The sequence below is a fragment of the Dermacentor albipictus genome, chromosome 1, assembly GCF_038994185.2.
Source record: "Dermacentor albipictus isolate Rhodes 1998 colony chromosome 1, USDA_Dalb.pri_finalv2, whole genome shotgun sequence".
Classification (NCBI taxonomy): Eukaryota; Metazoa; Arthropoda; class Arachnida; order Ixodida; family Ixodidae; genus Dermacentor; species Dermacentor albipictus.
In genome coordinates, this window is record NC_091821.1 from 246,854,943 (window position 1) to 246,881,834 (window position 26,892).

At 42.5% G+C, this 26,892-nt stretch overlaps 2 protein-coding genes across 2 annotated transcripts in view; one reads left to right on the forward strand and one right to left on the reverse strand.

Annotated features, from left to right (window-relative positions):
• Positions 1-209: 209 nt before the first annotated feature.
• Positions 210-9,583, reverse strand: ATPsynE (ATP synthase, subunit E). Its single transcript, XM_065431136.1, has 4 exons — positions 9,426-9,583; positions 8,828-8,882; positions 2,283-2,384; positions 210-338 (listed from the first exon to the last, which is right to left on the reverse strand). Exons 1-4 carry the CDS (start codon positions 9,468-9,470, stop codon positions 283-285), a joined length of 258 nt encoding a protein of 85 aa, XP_065287208.1. The 5' UTR covers positions 9,471-9,583; the 3' UTR covers positions 210-282.
• Positions 9,584-9,786: 203 nt separating this feature from the next.
• Positions 9,787-26,892, forward strand: part of Gpat4 (Glycerol-3-phosphate acyltransferase 4) — a 33,851-nt gene continuing 16,745 nt past the window's right edge. Inside the window, exons 1-7 of the mRNA XM_065431094.1 lie at positions 9,787-10,066; positions 13,948-14,056; positions 14,112-14,221; positions 14,283-14,380; positions 14,830-14,895; positions 22,160-22,234; positions 22,584-22,673. Of these exons, the coding sequence (XP_065287166.1) occupies positions 9,887-10,066; positions 13,948-14,056; positions 14,112-14,221; positions 14,283-14,380; positions 14,830-14,895; positions 22,160-22,234; positions 22,584-22,673 (728 nt within the window). The 5' untranslated portion in view covers positions 9,787-9,886. The remainder of the gene's footprint in view (positions 10,067-13,947; positions 14,057-14,111; positions 14,222-14,282; positions 14,381-14,829; positions 14,896-22,159; positions 22,235-22,583; positions 22,674-26,892) is intronic.

Consider the following 26,892-nt stretch of genomic DNA (forward strand, 5'->3'; position numbering starts at 1 on the left):
AAGAACAGTCCCTCAGCTTGCCAGATACGTGCATATCTGGATTCAGTACAAAAGCCATTATAGCTGTTTTGGATACATTGTGGATAAAATTACCATCCAACTGTGAGGAGTACTCAAACGGACAAGTCAGAGATGGCACTAAGGAAGGAGAGTGCATTTCACACAATAACGGCACTCCAAAAAGTCAATGAAGAGTGGTAACGCAGCAGTCTAAATAAAACAGTTTTTAATGCTTCAGTATGACACAACTATGGGTACCCGAGAATGTAGGCCACACACTTCTCAGAAGTTGGGAGGGACTGGAACACCAACGTCTTTCGCCAGAGTGATCATTTCCTCTGGAAAAAACAACACCAAAGAATGATGGCTACCTTCCTACTGCAGCAAGGGCAGAGCAGACTGTCAACCAGCCATTTGGCAGGGTGCAAATGGTGCTCACATGAAGTGCATATTGGGTGCAACAAACTCAACAAAAGAGAGTAAACATTCTTAAAGTGGAGTGAAGCAGACCCGTGGTTTGTTCATTTTCAGCTCAGGTCTGTCCCATAAGTTTCCCTATATATTTTTTTTTGCATTTCGTCTTTGACACACAAGAACTCAGAATGCCCCGCCTTATTACATGTGGTTAAAGAGGCACGGTACATGTACCCATATTTCATGGCATTTACCTGTACCAACCATTACTATCTCATCTGTCAAAAAGATGATCACACTTTCCACAGCACCCGGAGTGTAAAATGGCAAGAGTTCATGTAGTGCCTTTGCAATGAGCACACAAGGCAGTTTTCAGCTATCACTGTGGTGGTGCCATTTCTTTGTGGAAAATGCCAATTCAAGAAAGCAGAGCATACAAAATACAAATGCAGAGGCCCTAATGATAAAACATGCAACTACAGCTAACAGCAGGAAAAAACAAGCTCAGGTACATTTTACATGGAGTAGCAATATACTGCGAGGCTTTAAATCTATTAAATATGCCCAGTGTCACCAAGTTACATGAGGGTGCACATGACACTGGTCTGGTTATCATTCCTGAAAGCATGTACCATGCAACTTATGAAAGGAACTGAATTATTTAGCATCCTGAGCACATAGCCTGGGTTTGAGTGTAAGCATCGTTTGCATACACAGGACTGCAGCATATATCCCGACTTTCAGCTGCATGCTAAGGCAGTGAATAAATTCACATTTCTTGGTGCATCAGTTTTCTGAAAACTTAAAGGAGCCTTGAACACCTTTTCTCAATCCTGAGTGACACACGGAATGAGTGTGGCACCATTGAAGAAATATATTCCTAATTGAATTTCTGAAAAGAACCTAACATAAACAGGGATATCAGGCAAATCAGCTCTGCGGAAGCCCGTAAGATGGAGAAAGTTTATGGAGGGAAAAAAATTTGTCATCCTGAACCAAGATGAATTTTCCTTGAACTGTGAAGCTTTCTAAGAAACCTGTATGGGTTTCTTTTGTAGCATGGTGCTACAGTCAGATGACAATTTTCTCCCTTTTTTGAAGATATCAGGAGTGCAATGTTTACATTCCCGTTCACCTTCAGCTCATCCACTTCCCTTAGCTTGGTGCCAGTAGCTATATCCCGTCTATCACGCTTTTTTTTTTCTTTTCTCTACAAGGCACGCTTATACTAGTACACTTTCAAGATGGACCTCGGACAAAGATGCTTGAGAGTGACAAAGTGGCAATAGGACGGGCAAACGCATCAATGACCACCATTTTTGCATTATCCTTGACAGATCTGGAAGAATGTGCGTGCGAGTGATCTGTGGTCTAAAATGATCACCCAATGCACGATGTCTATGGGCTGCTGATACATGGCGTCTGCTGGCAGTCGGCGAGCAGCTCTAAAACTAGAGAGGAGAAACCCTATCTTCGAGAACAAGGGGAGCTATCTTTATGTGATGCTGCTTGATAGCTGCTCATCCCACTACTAAACCTGGCAACAACATTCACAGCTCTGTGCTCTACATACAAAAAGTTCCAAGTTCAAGAGGTGGTTTAAAGCTCCTTAAAGTATGTAGAGGGTCGGTATAATGTAATGATTCTCTTCCAATTCTTTTCTTTTTCATGCTTTGTCAGCAATTTAAGTGCCACCCTGCCTAGATTATCACCAAGATTGGTTAGCCATGAGCTGTGGATGATAAAGGAATAAAATCACTTGAAGGAGGTGCATTAAACTCGGCCCTGTGTTTCATTCATTCGTGATAATGTTCACAATATGTCACATTCCCCCTGTTTCCATGGTGCTTAGAGAAGAAAGTTGTTACCCCTTTGTTGTTTCTTTTTCTCTGCTTCTTTCTTGGCCTTGAGCATCTCCATCTGCTGGGCTTCATACTCGCGAATCTTTGTTTCCTTGCGAGACAGTCGCCCTGTAAAGGAAAATAGCAAGAAATTGCTCTCAAAGTTGCAAGCCATCAACTGAAATGGCCACATTGCAGATTAGATGCTTTGACAGCAGAGAATCAAGTTTTATTCAATAAGAGATATGACACGGGAAAAAAGTCTTATGCAAGTTACAGGAATGGCACCATGCAGTAGTGGTAAAAACAAAAGTAACAAAAGAATGCAAGGGTTAATAAAACAGCACTTGTAGCATTAGAAGAATAACATAAAAGAAACTGTCAATTAGTTTGAAGAACAGTTCGAAATCCTGTCTACGTTAACCGAGAAGAACAAGCTCTAAAGGAAGGTGAACACCCAGGCTCTCCTGAACGACCTGAAGCGTACTAGCGCTGGCTCTCTCAGGCTCTTTCTGGACAAAATGTACTTAACTTTTAAGACAGGACGGTGAACAGCCAAAATGACCTCTAAATATGCCTGAATGTGGCTGACGTAACAACCACCATCCACACCAAATTTGCTGCCTCTGTGATGCTGCTAAATGTGGCGAGCACTGAGGGTGACATCATGGCGCCCGATTGTTTAAAGGATGATTTGAGGGCGAGTTCGGACAGCTATGTCAACTTGTTGGAGATGGCTGTGAAGTCCTGAATGGACAAGGTGGCTGCTAGAAGAAAGTACGTGTTGCAGTAGGACTCAGCTCTGGCGCACAAGGCAAGGAAGACAACAGTGGCATTATAATAACGTGCCCTACCACTGGTTGCACAAATTGCAGCCCCCTTCCAGCCCAGACTGCAACCCGCTTGACTGCTACATGTGGGGCGTCGTTGAGGCAAAGGTCAGTGCAAAACACCACAATACCAAGAATGCCCTGAAGGAATCCATAAAGCAGGCGATCGTGAACCTGGACAGAAAGGAGGTGAACCATGCCTGGAGCCATTTCAGGTCTAGGCTTGAGAAGGCTGTGGCAGCTTATGGAGGTTACACTGACTAGCTTGATTTGACAAGGTTTTTTCTAACTCTGTACAATGTACAAATATATACATTGATCTCTCCCTTTTGTTTTAGATGTTCTTCTTTGTACAGTAAATTTTTGTGATTTACCTTGACGACCTGGTACATTGCATTCTAAGGAAGCCAAGTAAGCCTAGCAAATTTTAAAACATTACCTGCGCCAAACTTTAGGCCAAAATGCAAGAAGACAGTGAAATTGATGACATCAGACTGAGGTACCAACACTGAGGCTTTGGCATGAAAATCAATATGCCTGGTCTCCATGTCTCTGCTAGTTAAGTAAATGCCAACGGACTCCTGAACAGTTGAAATGGATTTAGCGTTGCACTTTTATGTCCTAGCAAGATTGACGGAGTCGACAAAGCACAGCCACAGATTAAAAGCAGCAACTTTACACAAGCAGCCTACAAGGGGAGAGGGGGAACCAACGAATTCCATAAACGCTGTTGTAGGCATATATTTGCACTTTCGAAAACATCAAAAGATGACACTGCCGGGAAGAAAACAGTGTTACATGCCTTTGAAGAAAACTTGACCTGCTTCTACAATGTACATATAGACCCACATATAAAAGCCATGTAGAGTCAAATGCCTCTCCAGTGAAATGACCTATATAATGAGGGATTGATCATGTCCCAGCTGAATTCCTATCTTTCGTATATATTGCGAAGGCAACAATGAATTTGCCTGTACAATAAAGGAAATCAGGCATCTATGGCGGCTGATTTGCCCCTCTACAATGAACGCCACCTATATTGGTACCACCAGTACCCTCCGCAGACTTCACCGAGGTCTGCTCTGCTCTAGCGCTAATGGCAGTGCTAGCGACGCACTTGGCAAGCATGCCGATATTACTAGTAGTCCTGCTGCACTGCTCCAAGGATCACTCAACTCATACGCTGCTTATGGTAATGCATAAACAGGTGTGACAACTGATGAATGCATCGCAGTTGATGACATGAAGGTGTAATCATAACTGATTACCAACATCATCTTCAAAGCCATCAGGGATGGAAGTGGCCAAGGAAGTTTTGGAGCAGCTCTGGGAGCAGCAAATTTTGCAGTTTGAAACAGGTTTGTAACACGAATTATACATTTTGGAGCAGCTTGATAAACGTCAATATGAGAGAAATACAGGCATGTGAAGAAATTGTGTTCCTCGCATAAATTTGCAGAATACTACAAGGTTACAAAAGATCAGTTCTGCAGAAGCCTGCAAGGTGAGCAAAGTTTATGATAGGAAATAATTGTCATCCACCTGACTGCAGCATGAAGCTACAAAGGAAGCCTATACAGGTTTCTCAGAAACCAATTACACACCAGATGTGCTAACTAAATGTGGCCAAGAAAATATAACTGAGGGTTTTTCGTGAACAGCACTGAGAGGCTTGTTTTATAGCTAGTTGAGTTTTTTTTTTTTCAGTGTGAACAAGCAACTAATATTTATTTTCATGAACTAACATTTATTAAGGATGATTCTTGGGCTAGTGGGTATGGTTTACTCATAGTCGCAAAGCCTTTAGTCCAATTCAAAATGACAGGGACACAGGACAGCGCTAACATTTATTACCTTACTTATTAATAAGTTCCCCATGCAAATGTTGTGGAATATGCCAAGAAATGACCGATTACAGCGTATATAGCAACCTAGGTCTCGTGTTGTCCTTTTTTCAACAAAAAAAAGAAATAGCCTGCGAATTATTTTTTTTAATCCATGTTACATGTCCCCGCACTAGTAATATAAGTGGTCTCAGATGTAAACATTGTCATCAGTGCATCTTGTATATTACGAACACGCAAATGCGGGTCACGGTCTTGTAATGGTTTGCTTTCCAATGTCACTAGAGCTCATTACTTCACATTCAATAGGGACTGAAGATGCACGCAAAAAACTGCTGATGCAGCGAGAAAAAATCACGGCCCCTTGTTCCCAGTGTCCCTATTTGATGAGGACTGCATAAAGATTAATGCAACCTTTGGCGTGCACAAGTGATGTCACGGTCACAGCTGGTTTCAGTCAAGATAGTAGAATACAGAAGAATAAATGTGAAGTGACACACTGGTCATTGCATGTTTGCCAATATTTCACATCACTTGCCGAGAAAAAGCTCCCAGATATTTTTGAAAACAAAGGGATAAAAACATTCACTGGTTTTGCGGTTTGCATAATCGACCACTATTTTGAATAAGCTCGATTCGGGCTTATTCATGGTTCTGTCACAGGCACCATAAAGTCAATGTAAAATGGCATCTGATATTTTGTGCACCGAATGATGGTTCATTAAAATTTGTAAACTCAATCTGTGTTCGTCGCATCGTGAACATTGTCGTCACGAACACAATTTCGGAGGTTTGCAGTTTCGCCAAACGTTTAATTATGACCGCAATTCGGCCACTAAGGTTGACTGAATATGAAACTTCTTTGGTTTGCATTCTACGGTGGCAAGAGCCTGATTTTGTGTGGTGTGGCTTGGCGGAAAATAGTGCAGCCTGCGTGCAAATTTGAGTGATGATTACGGTTGCCATTGGATATTTGTGACCAAGAAGTTTTATGAAAGCAAGAAGGTTGTTTGTCGGCGTGCCACACTATTATCCTGGTAACCGGACATTGTGCACGTGCGAAATAGATTTAGAACGTCACATGCACAGCGTTCACAATTAATCGATGCAGATGTACCAGCAGCACGTAAAATCAAACACTAAAATTATAAAACTGATGAGCTACAAGCTGAGCAGGCTGTACAACCTTATACATTCAATGCAGCTCTCCCTCCCGAGTGCCCCACGAAATGAGTGCCAGTTCAAATCATCACAAAACGGTTTTCAATTTCTTGTGGCCTAACTACAATTATGCCACCAAACACACCCACACTCAAAGGATGCCGACGCTGAAACGGATTGCTTAGGCTTGGACTGCAGAGCTAAGGGCTGGCCAACGCATGTTTATGGCTGCGTGGTTACAACTGAACATGTATATCCTGCTAAATTTGCCAACTTCAATTGAAATTAGTGTTTTGGCGCAGGTAGGCACAGCTCGATGGTTTTGCATAAGATGGCACAACTGGCGCAGCACTTCCAGCCCTGAGCCATCTAAGGTGGAAAGGACCCAAATGTCAATGGAGGCAACAGTGGCAAAACTCCTGTAAGTGAACCAAGAATTTTGACAGCAAGGGAGGCGATAGCAGCAGTCGACGATCCACTTCACTTTACTTTGCTAGCTCCTGCCTTGCACTGTGGAGCATACTGTGAACCCCTAGGGGCAATAATTAAGGTTTGGATGCAGTCAGAGTCTGTTAGACAAAATGTGTCCAAATAATTATCCAGTTATTTTACAGCCTGTATTGATTTTATGTGAAATAAGGTTTTCTTTTATTGGACATGCATAGCCTGCGCTACAGCGAGCAGTATGGTATGCGACCTTTACAACAAAGCAGCCCGTATAACAAAGGATTTTGGAGGTCTCGAGCACGTTGTTATAAAGGCATTTGAGTGTACACATTTATGCAGTCAAATGTTACATGCAGGAAAGCAGGCTAGAGTGCATTTCTGGTGATGGTTAGGTTGTTTATTTTGTTATGCCACCCCCCCCCTCCTAAAGAAAACAAAAGCAAAAACAATTGCAGTGTATTCCTGTGTGAAAATTCAAGAAGGAACTGGTGAATAAAAGAATTCGGCTAAGACTGTATAGAAGCAGAAGCTGTACATACAAAGGCAAATCAGAAAATTCTTGTCCCTATATTTTTTTTGCCAAATTACGGCTGTGAATGCGAAGTCAACATATCCATTCCCAGCAGTGGACCATTCTTGGAACGTCCTGGCCTTATCTGCCAGAAGCTCCGCGGCATGAGAAATGCATCCCACATATGGGAAATGTGTCTAGCTTTGAGAAGTGTGAGGTGGTGGTGTTGAAAGTTCACAAAAGGCCATGAAGCCAAGACAGCAGTTCGACGGTGGTTCCACAGTCAGCTGCCACAGGGGCACCTCAAATTGAGTGCTGCGATGGGATAAATGTCTGAACTGGTGTGGGGATTATGTGGAAAAATAGTGTAAGGCATGTAGAATAGTACATATTTGTAATTACCTGTATGTACCTTACTTTGGCTAATAAAAGATAGAGGCAAAAACTTTCTGATTTGCCCTTGTAGTTGAACAGACATTGCATAGAAGTTGTATAAGCATTTTAAATAAACATAAGTCAGGAAAATTCAAAGGGACTTTCAAATTCTTTTAAACATTACACATACCACAAATCGTTTATCGGCTTAAATGGTATGACCATGCAAACTTGTCAATATTGACTTGTATATTCTTAAATGATTTATAATAAATGACAGGGCTGAGAATTGTAGTGCAATGCCAAGAAGGCACCATGCCCTGTATGAGAGTTTTCTAAATGAAATCAAGATGCATCAAGTAGTTCATAAACCTTCTAGCTTATTGAGAAGTAAAAAGAGCTGTTCTTGCCAGCACCTGCAGTTGGCAGAGACTGCAGCACAAGCCATGTGCCTCCATGGTTTATGCCTGTACCAAAGGACCGACCCCTACATTTTTCTTGTGATGTGACAAAAATGACAAATGCCTTGCATGCACATTTCCTGCACTCTAAGCAGGAATGATGCACAGCTTTTAGGCTCCACTGCACCCAGTGCAATTTTTTTATACATACTGCTGTCTATTGAACTAACAAGGTATTTCACGAGTTCCCTGCTGTGGCTGTAGCTTAGTTTACCAACGTCAATGCAAATGATCAACAGATGTTCAAAGCACCACACACAGTTGATTGAGCCCTATCAATATTAATCACAACTTCAAGTGCTCCATGTAACCAGGGCATTACAAATGACTTGGCGACAGCTATCACAATGATACTGTCAACTTGTTCAAAGTAAGCTATTAATACAAATGAATACTTTGCAAGACTGTGTTGGAAAGTATTCACACTGATTCAGTCTTGATTAAACATTCCCCAATAGATAAGCACTGAATGAGAACCTGCCATGGCTCTAACAAACAGCTTTGTCACCAATAGTGGAACAGTATAATCATCAAATGAAGGCTGGTAGTAAGATAAAAATTTCAGCAAAACTAAACTTTTAAAGAAAACTGGCACGCATTTGAAATGTGTTGTACAGGCTACAGGAAACTGGGAGGGGGACAGTCTGCAAAATAAAATATTTCACTTTTCCGCTTGAATGTAATGCAACCAGCCACTGAATGCATTTTTCTACGAAAATTATGTACATCTAATGAATAGGCAGACGATGACGCTAAATGTAAAAACGGGAGTGGTGCATTCAATTCATGCAATAAATGTGGTATTGCGAACAACACCGGTAAAGACTACAAGACTACAGAACGAACAGAAATGCAGAGGTCCTTGCAAGAGCCACAGCGGTAGGGGCAGTATCAAATAAATGACTTTGGACAAAGTGCACTGGACTCCACGAGGTAAACTCACTGTAGTTAAAGGCTCCATAAAAAATTCCAGCGGTTAGGAAACCCCACCGGCAGGCCTGCAAAGGAACAAAAATAAGTAAGCGACATGTGCAGCTCAACAATTACGTACACACTGCTTCACATGAACGGTCACATTTATCAGACTTCTGCTACGTTTTTCAAGATGTACTGTTCATACATAGACACAAACGAAAACATTCGACTTTTCAGCGGACACTTTGAACATAGCAAGGCAACACACACCCACACTATACATTTTAGAAAGCAACAAGACATAAGCACATAAACCTAAAATACATAAGCTTGCTTATGCGAGCTATGAGCCCATGAGCTCATGGACTTACGCCGACACCTACAGAAAGCAACATTTACAAATGCATAACTGGCGAAACTAACGCTGCATCAAACGTGAAAGGCATCGGGGTGATCTTCACATTCATTTTCACACATTCAATTCACATTCATTTTTTTTTGGTGTGCGAGCTTAGAAGTCACATCATCAATCAGTAGAAAGAGACCTATCGTTTGACCTCTGATGTCCTGAAGGCATGCTTACACGGTCTTAAACACGGTTAGTTTACGGCAAAAGAAGTAATTACCCTGATGAAAGGTGACACAGAAACTGGAGGGGCTAACTCAACCATCTTTTCTTTGCTTGAAATAGACAGCTCAATTCACCGGAAAGTTTTTGACGAAGACGGACTTAAAAACCGGGCCCGACCGATGGAGAAAAGCCTGAGAGCGCAAAGGGCTAGCTCGCGAGCATATCAAAATTTTCTTACAGTGGCGCTGCAAAACGGCTAAAATTATTAAATATTTTGTTGAGAAAAAATAGGATTAAGTTATTTAGATGACTACAAATACGATTGGAATATTATATAATTGAAAGATTAATTATTTGTTTTTGTTACTATTTTGTGGCTCATCTCGACTACAGTCTTGGGATCGAAGAGCGCACAACTGCCGCAACCGCGGTGTATCGCATCAACAGCACCAAGCACGCACGTCTGAGGGAGCCGTGGGGGGATAGGCAAGAGAAGGCAACACATCGGCAAATTGAATGGCGATGATATTTATGTCTCGCGCGATCTCGACAATATTATGGCATTTGTCACATCCTTTTCAGTTGTTTGTCACCTGCACGTCCTCCGTGTTGCTCCTGTTATTTTTTTTATCAGTAACAAACACCAGCCTTGGGATAAGAAAGCAGTACATAAGGTGTCTCCTGAAACTGTTTGAGGTAAGTTTGCAAGTTTCGTTAGCGCATTTTTCACTGCCTTGCTGTATCTCTAGTCTGCTTAGAGCCTTTAGGCTTGCCCGGGTTTGCTGTTCGCTGTATTTTTCGGACTGTTCGCCGGTCGGCACACACTACTGACCTGGTAGTAACATGTGCTCTGCTTATCGCAACTAGCTAACCTGTCTCGCTCATCAAAGGTGTACGTGAACTCTTCGAGATACTGTGGCGAGACACGTTATAACGGTACTTCGCGTTTTGTTAGTGTGTCTTGCGCTATATTTAACTAGTTTACCGCACACTCGTGTATTTACCACTGGCTGGTAGAACTGCGCAGTGTGAGAACTGTTACTTCTGTGAGAAGTTGCGTTTCTGGCACTTCTACAGCTATTTATACGCTCGCGGCTGCATCTCCAGACATTTGGCCAACCTAACGGAGTGGTGACAATTCCAGTAGGGAACGAAATTCAGTATTGGTGGATGTGTTTCCACCGGCTTGTTGCTGAGTACGCGCGCCTCAACTATTAATTAATCTGCAAGTCGTTATAGTTCTCGCAGGAAGCGGTGCTGCGCACCGGTTGCGTCTGCGCCCACTAAAGTGAGAAACAAGAAGCGAGGTTATAGCGAGTGGCCTGTGCACTGAGCGATAGGTCGCACCATGCTCCGTACTTCTGCTTATCAATGCGTGGTCTGTCGGCTGGCGATCGTATGCGTCGCCGGCGGTTTATACGTAACAAAATTTATTTCGTAATGAAGACGCTGGTATCGTAAGAGCCCCTCGAGATTAGCAGTGCAAAAGGACGACGATACTGTACAAAAATGTGTACACTTGGACATGATTGAGCGGAGAAAAGCTCGGTTTACTGAGCAGATATAATTTGTTAAATAGCAACCTGCGGTGAATATGCAATCAAACTCCTGTGCCTGTTGCATGTTTATGAGTGTCTGTAATTCTAATGTGTCTGCCAAAAGTTCTTATGATAGTGTGTCATGTTTGTATATTGTGAGCGCTTAGCTGAATGCATTTGTTTCAGGTCACTTACTTTCTGCTTGACAACGGTAAATGTAAGCACTGTGTATCAAGCATACCAGAGTTAGCCCATTGGTACTGTATAGCATGAACGTAAGCCTTATAGAAAGCAATTATCATCCTCTAGTGACAGCTGACGCTGTTATTTCGAAAGCGGTCTGAACATAGTAGCCCCATCTGTAGGCAGATGCAATAAAAGAAATATTGGGGAGAGCATAAAACATACTGCAGTAAGTTCATTATATCCATGTACTTGTGCAATAACAGTAAGATGCTGAACTGCCACTGCCAGTTCAGATTCCCTGTAGTTTCAATGGGGGTCTGTTGGTGTAACTTCAAGCTGAGGTTATGGCAGCTGTTGCATTTTTTAGCTGCTCTGATGTAAAACCAGTACTATTGTGTAGATTCAGACATTTCACTGAGCGCTACATTGCCTAAGCATTAAAATAGTAAACCTGGTGCAGCTTGATATAAACTATTGCAGATATTTTCACCTGTGGCAAGTAGTGTATTGGCAAACTAACTAGAAAGTGTTGGCCCAGCATATTATTTGGCCTCAGACATTAGCACAAAAGACAGCTAAGAACTGTGTTACCCCTTCTTTCCAACAAGATATTGGGTTATCTTTTGTCAAGGGTGTTACAATAGTGAAATTTCCTAATCAAATTGTATGTGAATATTCAAGAAAAACGACCACCAGAAATAGAATCTTTTCTAATTTCTGGATAACATGAAATTTAAATCTTGTGCAGAATCTGTTATTAAGGGTGTTTGTTGAAATTTCCTGATCAAATTTTATGACTCTTCAAGAGAAAGACTACTAAATAGAATATTTTCTAATTTCTGGATAACATAAAATTTAAAGTTTGTGCAGAATCTGTTTTTATTCCAAATCTGCCATTAGCCCTCCATGATAGGTCAAAATGGCACAGGCCAAAGCCATTTTGTCCTATCACGGAAGGCTAATGGCGGATTTAGAATAAAAACAAATTGGAGTAGTTTTGCATTATCCCAGTCTTGGCTCATATAGATTTACAAATGCATGTAATATCATTCACAGTCATATGTCTGGATAATTGAGGAGCTTGTAAATAACAAAAAAATGCTTTCAGTTACATGGGCCACCATGGCAATGACTGTAATGAAACTGAGAAACAGCATGACACCAGATGCCGTACAGTGTTGTGTGCAACAAAACGAGTTAAGTGTTACGGTTACGCTGCTCAGCTTGAGGTTGCAGGTTCGATCATGGCTGTGGCAGCCACATTTCGATAAAGGTCCCCACTTCAGTGTGATGATGAGATTCTGGTTTTCATACTTGAAACTTCAGAATTTAATATCATTTTTATTAGTCCGATGCTACAGCACCACACATTCTTGCAAAGCATGGTGAGCCTCACCAAAAATCAAAATGAAGCAAATTCGTGTGTTTGGTGCCTAAAAGTGAGCCATTCTTATTCATTGTCTGGAAATTATTGAGCAGGAGCTACCTGCCCCTAGCGCTCACTCAGGAACTGGTGCCCCTGCATAACACACACAGCTATCCTGCAGCAGAAACATTTCTAACGTATTTTACATTCATTGCTCTGTCTACCTTGAGACTCCAGTAAATGTTTTTATTTCATATATTCAATGTAATTGCATATTTGAAAATTTCGAATAGTGAATTCTCTAATTGAATATGAATTGTGCAGCAGGAACTATTAGACTCATATTTGAAATTTAGAATATTGGCACACCCCTACTTTTAACTGTTTTATTCCTCCTCTCAATCCCTCTGAATAAAAAAAGGAAAGTAACACTTTAAAACCATTCCTTACACTTCATAAGTATGGAAATATTTGAAAGCAAACTTTGTTGCTGTTTTTCTTACTGACTGTTTGCATTTAGCATTCACAACTGTTGAATGATGTTACATTGCATGATGCAGAAGGCCATTGTCAGTCAATCTGATTGAACTCAATTCTAGTGCAATTAAGACTTAGGGTGTCTGATATATAGGTCAAAAGTTTGGAAAAGTTCTGAAACAGAGCAGGTGAAGAGGCACTGGCTTTGGAGCCATGTGGGTAGGACCCTCCTCCTGTCCCAACTTGCTTTTGTGCGGTTTTACACAACATTACATTTATGCAAATGTAATTTTTCAGTTTTTTTTTTTTTTTAGAGTTTCGGTCGGTATGTATACATTTTAGCGTTATTGTTTTAGTAGAGGCCGTAGTGGGAAAGGGGTGTCTAACTAACCTGCTGCTTGCCATCTACATTTCATGCAGGCACACATTGCATAGCTTGTGCACAACTCTTGTTGGGCCATTACATGGCCAGAGTCCTAGTGATCTTGTGGCAGCAAAAAACAAACCGTTTGTCATGCTAAAGCTATAGTTGTGCTACAAGGGGTGCTGCAGTTGAGGAGAGTAGAATAATTTCATCCACGTTGGCTCTCTAAAGTGCAGCATAATTTATGTCTGCTGAGCACACAGGTGTGTGTGCGTTTTTTAAGTGTAGCTACCATGGGCAAGAATCTATTATAATAATGCCTTTATTTTCCATTCCAAGGATGTGGGAGGCAGAGAGAAAGAGCTAGGTTTCGAGCTTGATGGGCTCTTGCCTCCCCTATACAAATAAATCATTTTTAGAAAAAAGGTCAAACATTACAAGCATATGAGCACAAACAAAAAATATCAGAATGCACAAACAAATGCCAATGTTTACTCAAATGTACAAATCCATGACAACAAAGTGATGTGCATAATATGTTGCACATTTCAAACAAACGACCTCACTGTCAGGTAGGCACTGAAATATCACAGTGGGTAATCCTAAAATTACTAAAGGACCTCTTGTTCTTTTGCTTTCCTTGCAGTATGGCCGAATAAAAATTGAGCGAGCCAATCGGCAACGCCTTAAACGAGAAGAAAGTGCAGAGGATCTCGCAGATTTGGATTCTGAACAGACAAACAGCACTACTTCAGGTGAGAGCACTGCTGTTGCAATTTCGGGTACTTTACCTTTGCATACTGCCTGCAGTGATCACGAGGGACGATGTTATTGTTGGAGCTGAGCAGCCAATTATCAACATCCCACTCAAGGAATACCACCTCGGTGACATCACATACTTCATCAAGAAAGGTGTTGAGGTGTGACTTGGTTTCTGATTACAACTATCATGTGTTCTAAAAATGTGCGCTTTGTTGCCAGGCTATCATTGATGATGTGGTGACCAAGCGGTTTGCTACTGAAGAGCTGGCTTCCTGGAATTTGCTGACAAGGACCAACAAAAACTATACATTTGTCAGGTTAGCTTTGTGTTGTGTTCTACACATATTTACCTTTGGTTTATGTATATGAATTATGCTTTATTCTTCTTGAACAACCATTTAACAAGCTGTGTCTGTAATCATGATTAGCAGTATCTTTAGTCTTGTAGGTTTACTTTCACTTTTAGGAATGTTTTTCTGGGTGGTGTTTGTGCATGAAAGGCAGGGCTTGTGAAGAGTGCTGTGGCAGCTAGTATAAGCATTTCTAGAAATAATCTTGAAACTTCAAGGTGAATAAGGTGATGTATTAGCAGATATAGTTACCCTATTTTATATTTGTACAGTTACGTTTATTAATATCACAACAGTTACTTTATGATTTTGGGCACATTGCTTTCTAAAGGTGGTATCACTAATAGAACTTCTGCCTGGAATTTTTTGCCTAAGCTTTTGTAACTTTAAATATGGTGTTCTTCCTTTTGCTTCAGTTTTCGGTTGACCGTCATATGGTGCATTGGCTGTCTGCTGCGCTATGTCATTCTCTTCCCAATGAGGTGAGTCTGTTTGAAGAAAGGGGAAAAAAAATTTGTTGTACTCACCTCATTTCACTGCGTATCTTTATTAACCCTTTCATGGGTTGGTGATAGTATACTTCCAAACTGCTATATATATGTAACAAGTCTGTTGGAAGCATTAATCCCGCCACAGGAATCTGTCGCCAGCTTACAGAAATTTTGTAAAAGCAATAATAATGCTCTTGTAATTTCTGTTGCCACAAAGGCAGATTTATAGTGTTTCCCGCACTTTGAGCCAATCTCGGTGATGCTGTCTGCTTGATAATTTCGCATGAGTTGCGGTTTCAAAAGGTGCGTAAAAGCTTTGAAACAATTTTCTCGGCAACAAAATAGCACAATTTTTAACACATTTCCTGTGAGCCTGTGCTGTGAATATGTACCAGCACTGCAGCATAAAAGTAGCGTGGAAGCGGATGCTGACCATTTGCCAGGACTGTGCTGTGTACGTGGTGCTGACTCCTGCTTCAGGCAGTTTGATGGAAAGTGAAGGATAGTTTAAGATTTTACTCCTTCTTTTTGCACTTAGAAAGGCAACCAAGTGTTCCATAGTTTTTGGAGTAACACGGTAGACTTCAGTTAAATCAGCTTAGGTTGATTCAATTTTCCAGTTAGTTAGATCCCGACTGAAGGCCCTACCTGGCACCCATACAATTATGTCAGCCCAAACTTTCTTTATTTCGATCCTGAAGTTGGCCTCCACTGCCTATTTCAAGCTTGACTGGTCAGCATGCACCTGACCACAATGTTGACCCCAATGGTTACCTTAATTGTGACCCCACTAGCAGCGTAGTCCGTCTTGGTGGCACCTAGGTGATGGCGAAAGTGTCGGACATGTTATCTCTTGCCAAAAAGGCTGCTTCTGGCGTAGTTTTGGCAGGTTTTAAAGCAAAGATGGGAGCTCATAATAAATTATTAGCATTTTTACTTGATTCTAATGCGCACCTTTTTCCAAGTGACCCGCCGTGGTTGCTCAATGGCTATGGTGTTGGGCTGCTGAGCACAAGGTCGCGGGACCGAATGCCGGCCACGGCGGCCGCATTTCGATGGGGGCGAAATGCGAAAACACCCATGTACTTAGATTTAGGTGCACGTTAAAGAACCCCAGGTGGTCTAAATTTCCGGAGTCCTCCACTATGGTGTGCCTCATAATCAGAAAGGGGTTTTGGCACGTAAAACCCCATAATTTAATAATTTTTTTATTCCAAGTGCTCTGTAAATTGCCTGCCTGTTGACCTAGCCTAGACCTGAGGAGGGAACGGAAGAAACTGGTACATAAGAAGCTGATCAATGAGTTAGCGGTAAGAGGGAAAATAGAGGAATTCCAGATCAAGCTACAGAACAGGTATTCGGCTTTAACTCAGGAAGAGGACCTTAGTGTTGAAGCAATGAACGACAATCTTGTGGGCATCATTAAGGAGTGTGCAATGGAAGTCGGTGGTAACTCCGTTAGGCAGGATACCAGTAAACTATCGCAGGAGACGAAAGATCTGATCAAGAAATGCCAATGTATGAACCCTACAGCTAGAATAGAACTGGCAGAACTTTCGAAGTTAACAAGCGTAAGACAGCTGACATAAGGAAGTATAATATGGATAGAATTGAACATGCTCTCAGGAACGGAGGAAGCCTAAAAACAGTGAAGAAGAAACTAGGAAATGGCAAGAATCAGATGTATGCATTAGGAGACAAAGCCAGCAATATCATTACTAATATGGATGAGATAGTTCAAGTGGCTGAGGAGTTCTATAGAGATTTATACAGTACCAGTGGCACCCACGACGATAATGGAAGAGAAAATAGTCTAGAGGAATTTGAAATCCCAAAGGTAACGCCGGAAGAAGTAAAAGAAAGCCTTGGGAGATATGCAAAGGGGGAAGGCAGCTGGGGAGGATCAGGTAACAGCAGATTTGTTGAAGGATGGTGGGCAGATTGTTCTAGAGAAACTGGCCACCCTGTATACGCAATGCCTTATGACCTCGAGCGTACCGTAATCTTGGAAGACTGCTAACATAATCCTAATCCATAAGAAAGGGGACGCCAAAGACTTGAAAAATTATAGACCGATCAGCTTACTGTCCGTTGCCTACAAACTATTTGCTAAGGTAATCGCAAATAGAATGAGGAACACCTTAGACTTCTGTCAAGCAAAGGACCAGCAAGATTCCGTAAAGGCTACTCAACAATAGATCATATTCACACTATCAATCAGGTGATAGAGAGATGTGCGGAATATAACCAACCCTTATATATAGCTTTCATTGATTACGAGAAAGCGTTTGATTCTGTCGAAGGCTCAGCAGTCATGGAGGCATTACGGAATCAGGGTGTAGACGAGCCGTATGTAAAAATACTGAAAGATATCTAAAGCGGCTCCACAGCCACCGTAGTCCTCCATAAAGAAAGCAACAAAATCCCAATAAAGAAAGGCGTCAGGCAGGGAGATACGATCTCTCCAATGCTATTCACAGCGTGTTTACAGGAGGTATTCAGAGACCTGGATTGGGAAGAATTGGGGATAAAAGTTCATGGAGAATACCTTAGTAACTTGCGATTCGCTGATGATATTGCCTTGCTTAGTAACTCAGGGGACCAACTGCAATGCATGCTCACTGACCTGGAGAGGCAAAGCAGAAGAGTGGGTCTAAAAATTAATCTGCAGAAAACTAAAGTAATGTTTAACAGTCTCGGAAGAGAACAGCAGTTTACAATAGGCAGCGAGGCACTGGAAGTCGTAAGGGAATACATCTACTTAGGGCAGGTAGTGACGGCGGATCCGGATCATGAGACGGAAATAATCAGAAGAATAAGAATGGGCTGGGGTGCGTTTGACAGGCATTCTCAGATCATGAACAGCAGGTTGCCATTATCCCTCAAGAGAAAAGTATATAACAGCTGTGTCTTACCAGTACTCACTTACGGGGCAGAAACCTGGAGGCTTACGAAAAGGGTTCTACTTAAATTGAGGAATATGCAACGAGCTATGGAAAAAAGAACGATAGGTGTAACGTTAAGGGATAAGAAAAGAGCAGATTGGGTGAGGGAACAAATGCGACTTAATGATATTTTAGTCGAAATCAAGAAAAAAAAATGGGCATGGGCAGGACATGTAATGAGGAGGGAAGATAACCGATGGTCATTAAGGGTTACGGACTGGATTCCAAGGGAAGGGAAGCGTAGCAGGGGGCGGCAGAAAGTTAGGTGGGCGGATGAGATTAAGAAGTTTGCAGGGACGGCATGGCCACAATTAGTACATGACCGGAGTTGTTGGAGAAGTATGGGAGAGGCCTTTGCCCTGCAGTGAGCGTAACCAGGCTGATGATGATGATACAATCACATATGAAACCAAAATCGCTTTTGTGCCTTTAGCAGGGTCCTTCAATACTTTTCGTCTGGTCATGCAACTCGTAATGCTACAAGAGCATTTCATGGTTGTACCTGCAGTGGATGCATTGTGCAGCATCGGAGCGGATGCTGGACAGATGCCATAGGCATTCTGTGCCCACACAGACTAGTACTGTGCAAAGTTAGACTGCCATTAGTGGAGTGTAAACATTGTCAGCACAACGCGCAATTAGCCACTCCGTTCCTCTACGTGCTCTTAAATTAAAATGTGAATAACTTTGAAACTACTCCAATGTGTTGTTTTGTTTCCAGGTTCCACCCGCATTTGTAACAGTGCCTTAATTCAGACTCCAAAACATACAATTAAGTCTAACCCATGCTTAGAAGGTGTGTTCAGATGCTTTTACGGTTTTAATTCGGCCTGCCAGATAATTCCATCAATTTTGTCAGTCCCGTAAATATAAAATCAATAGAAGTTGACTGCGGAAAAAAAAGATATATATATATATATATATATATATATATATATATATATATATATTTTTTTTTTTCTTCCATGTACCTATTGGGCAGTGGGAAGAATACTTCCCACTAGAGTACTTCGTTTAATTTTGCTAGAAAAGGTCTGAAATTTTTACAGGGAACATACATGACCATGTCTTGTAGAAAAACTGCACATGTATACTTCTGTGCCACGTCCGAGAAGTTCACCAATAAGAGGCTTTTAAAAACTAAACATTAATAAAGAATAATCGCCTTCCGAACATAGCATATACTCTGTACCAACCTGCAAGTTCAGTGCAAGCTTTGTCTCATACTTTTAAGAAGCATCTATGCTGCATGGCTAGCATCATGAAAAAAAAAAAGAAAGCGGCGTTTGTCTTCTCTGTTTCCCCACTCCAAAACATAGCTCGCAACTGATGCCAATGTTGAAAGTTCTTCACCATGACATCATGGATCTGAGCAAAACTAATTGGCTAGTGAATCTATACAAATGCTCTTCAACTTGGAATGCGGTTAGGGTGGGCTGTCACTGACTACAGTTTTGTGTGCATTAAATTAACACTGCCAGAAACATCAGAATGGACAGTCACTTTAGTATTGGGGGCGAGGAGTTACAGAGTCGCCATCTGTTGGAAGCGCCTCCCTTGCGTAGTATGAGGGATCACGTGGCGCGATCCTCATAGGTTTCGCTTATGGCGCTCAATAAAAACGCCATGCGGCAGCCCTCCTGGACATTTATGTAGGTACTCTCAAAACGAAGGAAGTTTTGTGACTGTCAATATAATAATGGCGGCAAACTGAAAGCACAGAATCGTTTACAGATGCTATCTCGTTACCGAATACATACAGTGAACGCCAATGCGCGCGATCGCCGCGATGTAGTCTGCCGAACCGGCTTCTTGCGTGAAAGGTTGACAAACGCTGAGAGTAAGCTATGTGAAATATGTTCTTATAGTGGGCGTTCTGTATAACCAAATGGGGCATAATAGTGAAGCCTCAATGCAGCGATTGCACGGGTTCGCAGCGACTGACTGCATGTCTGCATGCATGTCTGCGCACAATGTTTTGCTTTCGCTATGAGCATGTTTTCGCACCGTGCCATGAGCTTTAGGCCGCAGCATTGGAGCATTTGACAGCACACTAGCAACCATTGTTGCGAGGACGCTATCAGAACTGTTCAAAAATAATTTCGCTATAGAGACTTCGATGCCTACGGCGACTGTGATGTACCGTCACGACGATTCAATCTCTTTTTTTTTTTGTAAATTCTTGGACGTTTCAATATTATTCTTCAAGTTGCGTCGCACTGTATGTTTATTTGTCTTCTCAGCATGTGATTTTCGTCCCTCTACTTCTTTTTCGTAATCCAGTGCATTAATTCATAACACAAACATGACCACATGCCATGCCTTTATTTAATGCGCTTCTTACCGCTCCCTTTCCATTCCAGTGAACTTGCCAGAATCTAGTATCAAGTTCATAAATCTAATAAAGCATCGTGACATTATAGCCGGGCAGTGGGTGCGGGCGAACGTCTCAGTACGCATTTTCTGCTATTCACCAAACATCATGCAGTCCCGGCGCCGTAGCAGAAATCTTCCTTGCGTCTGTGCTTGCTTGCTGCATACCCGAGTTGTAGCCGATGGCTGTCTGCCGGTTCTACGTTTTGCGAGCCAAGCTTCACGTAGCTCCTTGTCCAGCGGCTACGTGTGAATAAGGCTGACACTGGGCTCTGTTGCATACGTCCGGCACTGCGGCACCGAGCAGTAGCCTACCATGCTGCACGCCTCCAAATGCAGCCACTACCTATTATAGTACTTTCAGATGTTGTCAAGCAGACACCCAACGCGGAAAAGCCTCGCCACTTAATCAGAACCGCGGCTCAGGTGGGACTTCAAACTTTCGTTTGCAGCTCGCTTCGGTGCTTCTGAAGCAGCCGCATCCCGAAGCAGCCGATGCGGCTGCTGTTTCCATGTGATCCCTCATGCCACATCACGCCGACAGTGGTGCCAGCTTTTCCAGTGGTGGAGCTCACCCCCAATATGCTAAAGAGGATGAAGGCGAAAGCCTGCGCACTCACGAGACGTTCCTTAAATTACTTTACATTTGAATGAGCTGTTACTTCCTATTATGTGGGTTCGACTCTCACCAAAGGTTGTAGGTTGGAGTACCATAATTAACTCTATTTTAATTAACTGTGTCCTAATGGACGTCACCCTAATTAAAACCAAAGGTTGTCTGTTCGAGTACCTTAATTAACTCAATCTTAATTTACTGTGCTTTAATTAACTTCACCTTAATTAACACCTAATGTTGGACGTTCAACTCCCACCAAAAGTTGTGGGTTCGACTGCCTTAATTAACTGTGTCTTAACACCAAAGGTCGTAGATTTGTGTGCATTAAAAATATCTTAATTGGCTATAACTTAATTAACTTTGCCACAATTAACCATAAGTGATAGAATGAGAGGTCTTGGGCATGTTGGCTGAATATGACTGCAGATTGTGTTACAGTAGTTTATCACGAGATCGTCGATGTGTGAAAGGAATTTTTAAAAATGCTGCATCAGGATTCACCATGACGCAGGAAAGAAGGCAGCAATTTATACAGGGGTGATGGCGCAGCAACGCTGATATTGCTGTCAGTTCAGCATGTGCAAGAAGAATTCGTGAATCTGTTTCAGTTGCGGAATGTGTGTGCATAGTTATTTGAACACATTTTTAATTATTCTTGAAGGTTTATGCCGTGCATGTAAGTTACATGCAATTATGAGTTTTGTGCATGAAAGTGGGATTCATGAAAACAGCACCTATTGTAGCAACTATTCATTAGTACTACCTATTTCAGCACCTATTTTAGTAGTGTAGACCATAGAATTTTCTACAAAGGTTATTATAGACAACTGTGGTGCTGTTATCGTTTAGCTACCATGGGAATGATAGTAACATGGATTCGTTTAATCTTCAGGCTCGTTGCGTTAGACATTCTTGTGGTGTTATTTATTATGCTTTGTTCTAAATTACCAAGAAATAATATTTTTCTAAACGTTGAAGGGAATCATATTTTATGCTTATGCATAATTGTTATGAATAGTTACATATATAATGCAATATACATTGTTTGAAGATGATCACTTTGTAAAGTCGCAAAGCCATTTGAAGCCAGAAGGACAAAGTTTAGGCAAATGCGTGTAATGCCCATCATTCCCATGCTGGCTGAACTGCCATATTTACAGCTTCCGCTGACACTATCGTCAGAGTTCCCTCTAGTAATTTTTACAAGAAGCTCTGTGGCATGCACATGTAGTTCTGTGATAGTGATGCTGAAACTTTATAAGAACTCAAGTGCTGGATCATTGTTGCTTTTAATTTAATTCCTTTTCATTTTTTTTCTCAGGGTGGCACTGACATGCATTGGCATGATTTGGCTTATCTGCTGTACAGCCATACTAGGATATTTTCCAGAGGGTCGGTGAGTAAGGCCTGTTCTGTTAAGTTGTATGCTAGCAGCTAGCAGTGTGATTGGTGCATAGTCGCAATGCAAGTACCTCTTCTGTGTTACACTGTTTCATTGCATGATTTATTTCTGTCACACATTTGCCCTCATGTTGGGCCATTGGTTACAGGCTAAAGAAATAAATGACATGGGTAGTAGAAGGGAAAAGTACCCCTGTTTGTCTTGTTAAAGAGGATCTCATACCTTTTAGGCTGACAAGTACTGTTGGTGCACCTTTTGATGTTAGGGCTTGTTTCTGCGATAATTTACCTTCTAGTTAGTGGGGAGCTTTTAAGCTTTTTATGTCTGCTGATGTTGCTTTTAGGCTCAAGCGATTCCTGTATTGGCACATCAGTCTGATTACTTTCCGGATTCTCTCAAGAGCTGTGTCAGCCATTGTCACATACCACAACAGGTGAGCTCGCCATCGTGATAATATGCGATTGTTGGTATGCCATTACTAGGAAGATGTTCGTAGTGCTAGTTCATGGGGAAGAAAAAATAATGTACAAGACAATCTTGTGTCTGGTCTATTCTTTTTTTCCCCATGTACTTTCACTGCGAATATCTTTGTAACAACAGATGAGCTTGCACTTAAATGAACTATTGTGTTGTGCAAAATATTGGGAGCTTAAGGGGGACACAGCAATTGAAATAGTAAAATTGTCAAAATTTTAGATTTTCCGATTCATTCTTTGTTCGCGATCCACGGACCGTTATTCACCTCGTGGTGAAATATTATAACAAAATATGTGGTAAAAATGGAGAAAGCATCACTTTCCTAGAGTGCTGTCATCAAAAATTTCGAAAAAATCTTGCCCTATCCCACCGCGGATCGCTCGGCCATCCGTTGACACAGCGCTGGCATCTTGGTATCATCGTAAAGAGGTGAGATCGGAGCTAAAGATAGCCAAAGCCAACCCGTGGCATGTGGCATGTTTTGCGTCCAAGCCTTGGGGTGGCGCCACAATCGAAACGACGACAGCGCACCGCCGGCGGTGGTAATCGAAGCGTCAGCTAAGCCTTTATATTGTAAACTTTATTTGTAATGCTTGACACCAGCACGTACAGACAAACATTTCTCTTTTAAATTTTAAGCTGTTTGAAGCAAATTCAGCTTAAATGCTGAAAAGTTTTATATCGCGACAACTTCCTGAATGGGTAACGGCAAGAGAGAGAGGAGGCAGTCTTGACCACAAGATGAACAGTCGCGACAGAATTCGCCCTTATGAAGGCTACGTGTTAATGCACAAATCGAGCTGCAATTTGTTGGATATTGTAAATGATGTGATGTGACATTTTAAGCTAAAAAAGTGGAGGAAGTTTAGCAACATATCAGCGTGCGACGGCTCTTTGTGATCGCATGCATTTCTTCATTCAGTGGCAGACAGCTTGTGTTTCCCAGAAATGTGTGGCAAGACTGTAGTATCTTTTTGCACATAAACATTTATGCATGTTATGCACCAGTACATCTTCTGAAATGCTATTCACGTGCCTTTTACTTAATGTAAACGTTGATACTGTTCTAATAAAGCTGTTTGTTTGCAGCAAGTTGGTGTGATTAGCATCATGATTTCGCTCGGCCTCTGCAGCAATATAAATGTATTATTATGCAGTCAAACCCGGTGACATCGAATTATTCTGTATATTGAACAATTTCTGAACATGGTATAGTTGCAATGCGTATTTATAGCAAAAATTACTCTTACATCGAACAAAAGTAGCAGCGACTCCCGATATATCGAACAACAAGAGGGGCAAAAGTGCCCCCAGAAGTTTGCTTTCTCTCGCGGTGGCGGGGAAACCTGACGGCGCAGCTCCATCCAACCACTCTGCTTACCGTGACTGCGCTGCGTCAAGTGAGCCATCGACACCCCTCTGCAAAAAATGATCCTGGCCCGCCCGCAGTGCTTGCTCAGACAGCCAATCAGAGGCTCTTGTGCCCTTGTCGTGCAAGATGACACAAGTGCGAGTTGTCTTGCTGCTTTTCTGGTTCATTGTGTTTGCGCCTTGTGAGCCTTCTCCTGCAGTGTTGCCATGATGAAGTGGCAGAATTTGCCTTTCGCCATGAAGCTGGAAATCATAAATCCAGTCAAAAGTGGTGAGAAGTCGGATGTTCCCGCAGTGTGCAAGATTCTGAGGAGCACTCTCAGCTCAATCTTGAAAAATAAGGGGGAGATTAGGGCTAAATCAGACAAACTCGCAACCCTGTGCCCGTGGCGCCCGACGCATACGCCGAAATTGCTTCAGAAGTGCCGGCTTCCGCGTGCCCGGTGATGACTAAATTCTGATGACTGCGACGAAGCCGTTTCCGGTGTTGCCGAAGTTTGGAGCAAGCTGTCAGAATTTCCGGAAGGTGTTGATGACTCAACGGTAGGCGAGTTTGTGAGGGCAGATGATGGTGTCGCGACCACAGGAGAGCCCGAAAACAGAGACTACATTGCAGACATCACACTGAGCACAAGTGAAAGTGGGCACAATGAGGAAAGCAATGATGGTCCTTTGCCTACATCCTCCGAGCTGATTGGTGCACTCGCACTAGTCTGGTGTTTCTGCACCAATGTGAAAGGTTCCAGCCTCAGCTGCTGCGACTCTTTAGACTATGTGGAGAACTGCGTGCATCGCAGGCAGTGAAATTGCCCAAGCAGAAGAAAATACAGGACTGTTTCATGCGAAACAGCTAGTTTCATCAATAAAGTGATTTTATAAATGGTATGTGCTTTTATGACGGCCAATTCTTTAGCTGGCTTATATCGAATTATGCCCTTTATCGAACTGATGGCGCTTTTTCTGCAAGTTTGATATAGCTGGGTACGACTATATATATATATATATATATATATATATATATATATATATATATATATATATATATATAATGTGATGGAGAAAATTGGGATATATCTGGCCAAAGCAAGCGACAGCACAACAGAAATAGCAGAAGCAGACGACGCGGGCGTCGGTCGTTTGCTGTGTGGTACTCCTCACATGCGTCATTCCGCTTTCGACTCGCATTTAATTTTCTAAACATCTAGAAATTAATCAGACATCGCCTGTCGTTTTCATATTTATATTATAAGTTAATAGTATTGAAAACATCATCCAGTACAGTCGATCCCGGGTATATCGAACCCGGATATATTGAATTATTGCCTATATCGAACAGTTGAAAATCCCCTTGGGAATCCCATGCAAAAGTATAGCATGGGATTCGCGTATATAGAACTCCCATGCACCGACATATCGATGTATCGAACTCCGTGCTGAGCTGCACCCTGCAAGTGCGCTTCTCCCACCATACCTTATCCCTGCAAGTGCGCTTCTACCATCGCATCCCACCCCCGCAAGTGCGCTTCTCCTCATGAAGCTCTCGCGCTGTTCCCGCGATCTCACGCGTGCCGCCCCGCACTCTGAGAAAGGGGTGTGTGGGTAAAAAGCACCTGACGAGGAGCACTTGGAGTGCGATTGGGTGTGAAAGGGAAGCGGGAGGCAGAAACCACGCTGACCGCAGGCGTGTTTTGGTTGGCTGACACCGCTGGCGCAGTGAGACGAATGAGGTCAGTGCAGCTTAGGCTTGTGGTAGTGCGGAGACGCGGAGTGGTGCGTCTCTCGATTCGCTTTGTTCCTTTTATTTACGAGGCCAACGCGAAGGCTTGAGACCCGTGCGGTGCAGTGCGTTTTTCTTTCTGCTTTTGACAAGTGTTCCGGAGCCATGGCCACGAAAAAAACGTAGGAATTTGGATTTTTCAACAAAGGTGGACATTGTTCGAGGGGTGGAGGCTGGCGAGAAAAGGTCGTTGGTCGCCGCGGCATTCGGAATTCCTCGCAACACCTTGAGTACGATCCTCAAGAACAAAGCCGATGTTAAGCTGAAGGCAGTGCAGTCCAGTTGCCCTGGGGCGTGTCGTGTGCGCGTCCCAACCTTTGATAAGGTCGAGAAGGCATTGTACGCGTGGTTTTTGGAGACACGTGCGAATAAGTGCTCCGGTCATCACGCTGTGTTCTTGTTTTTTTACGTGCCTTGGAGGCACAGATCGGTAAATTCCCATTAGTCATGACATCGGAAAACTGCCTGGAGATGTGTGGAGTTAGAGAAGCATTTGACATGCATATTTTATATTTGAAATTATTGATATATCGAACTATTACGCGATGCCCTTTGAGTTCGATATATCCGGGATCGACTGTATTAGTAAGTTAAAATTTTTCTGGTATCAGTGCAACTGCCTTTAGAATCCAGGCAGTGCTAGCGTCACCTGCAAGAACTGGCCCCATTGTTCCTATGAGAATGTCACGGGCTTGTCAGAGCAACGCATTTCTGCACCGAAAAATAAACCAGCAAACGCAACTCCCCCCCAAAAAAGCAAATGTGGCATGGTGATTGGGCGCAGTAATCGTGTGGGGCACAGGGCACGCTGCTATTTGCTGTTGTAGATTTGAATTGCTGACGAATCTCTCTCGCGTGCATTTGCACAGCAGTGAGCTTGCGTTCCAATCAATGTGATTGCCGATCGTGGCAGCTTAATGTACGTGTTCTGTGATGAGCCCCAAACGAATCAAGTTCCAAACGGCCCACGTGTATGGAAGACCACGAAAGGCGTGGAAAAGAGGGAGGAAATTACTCGTAGAAGTGG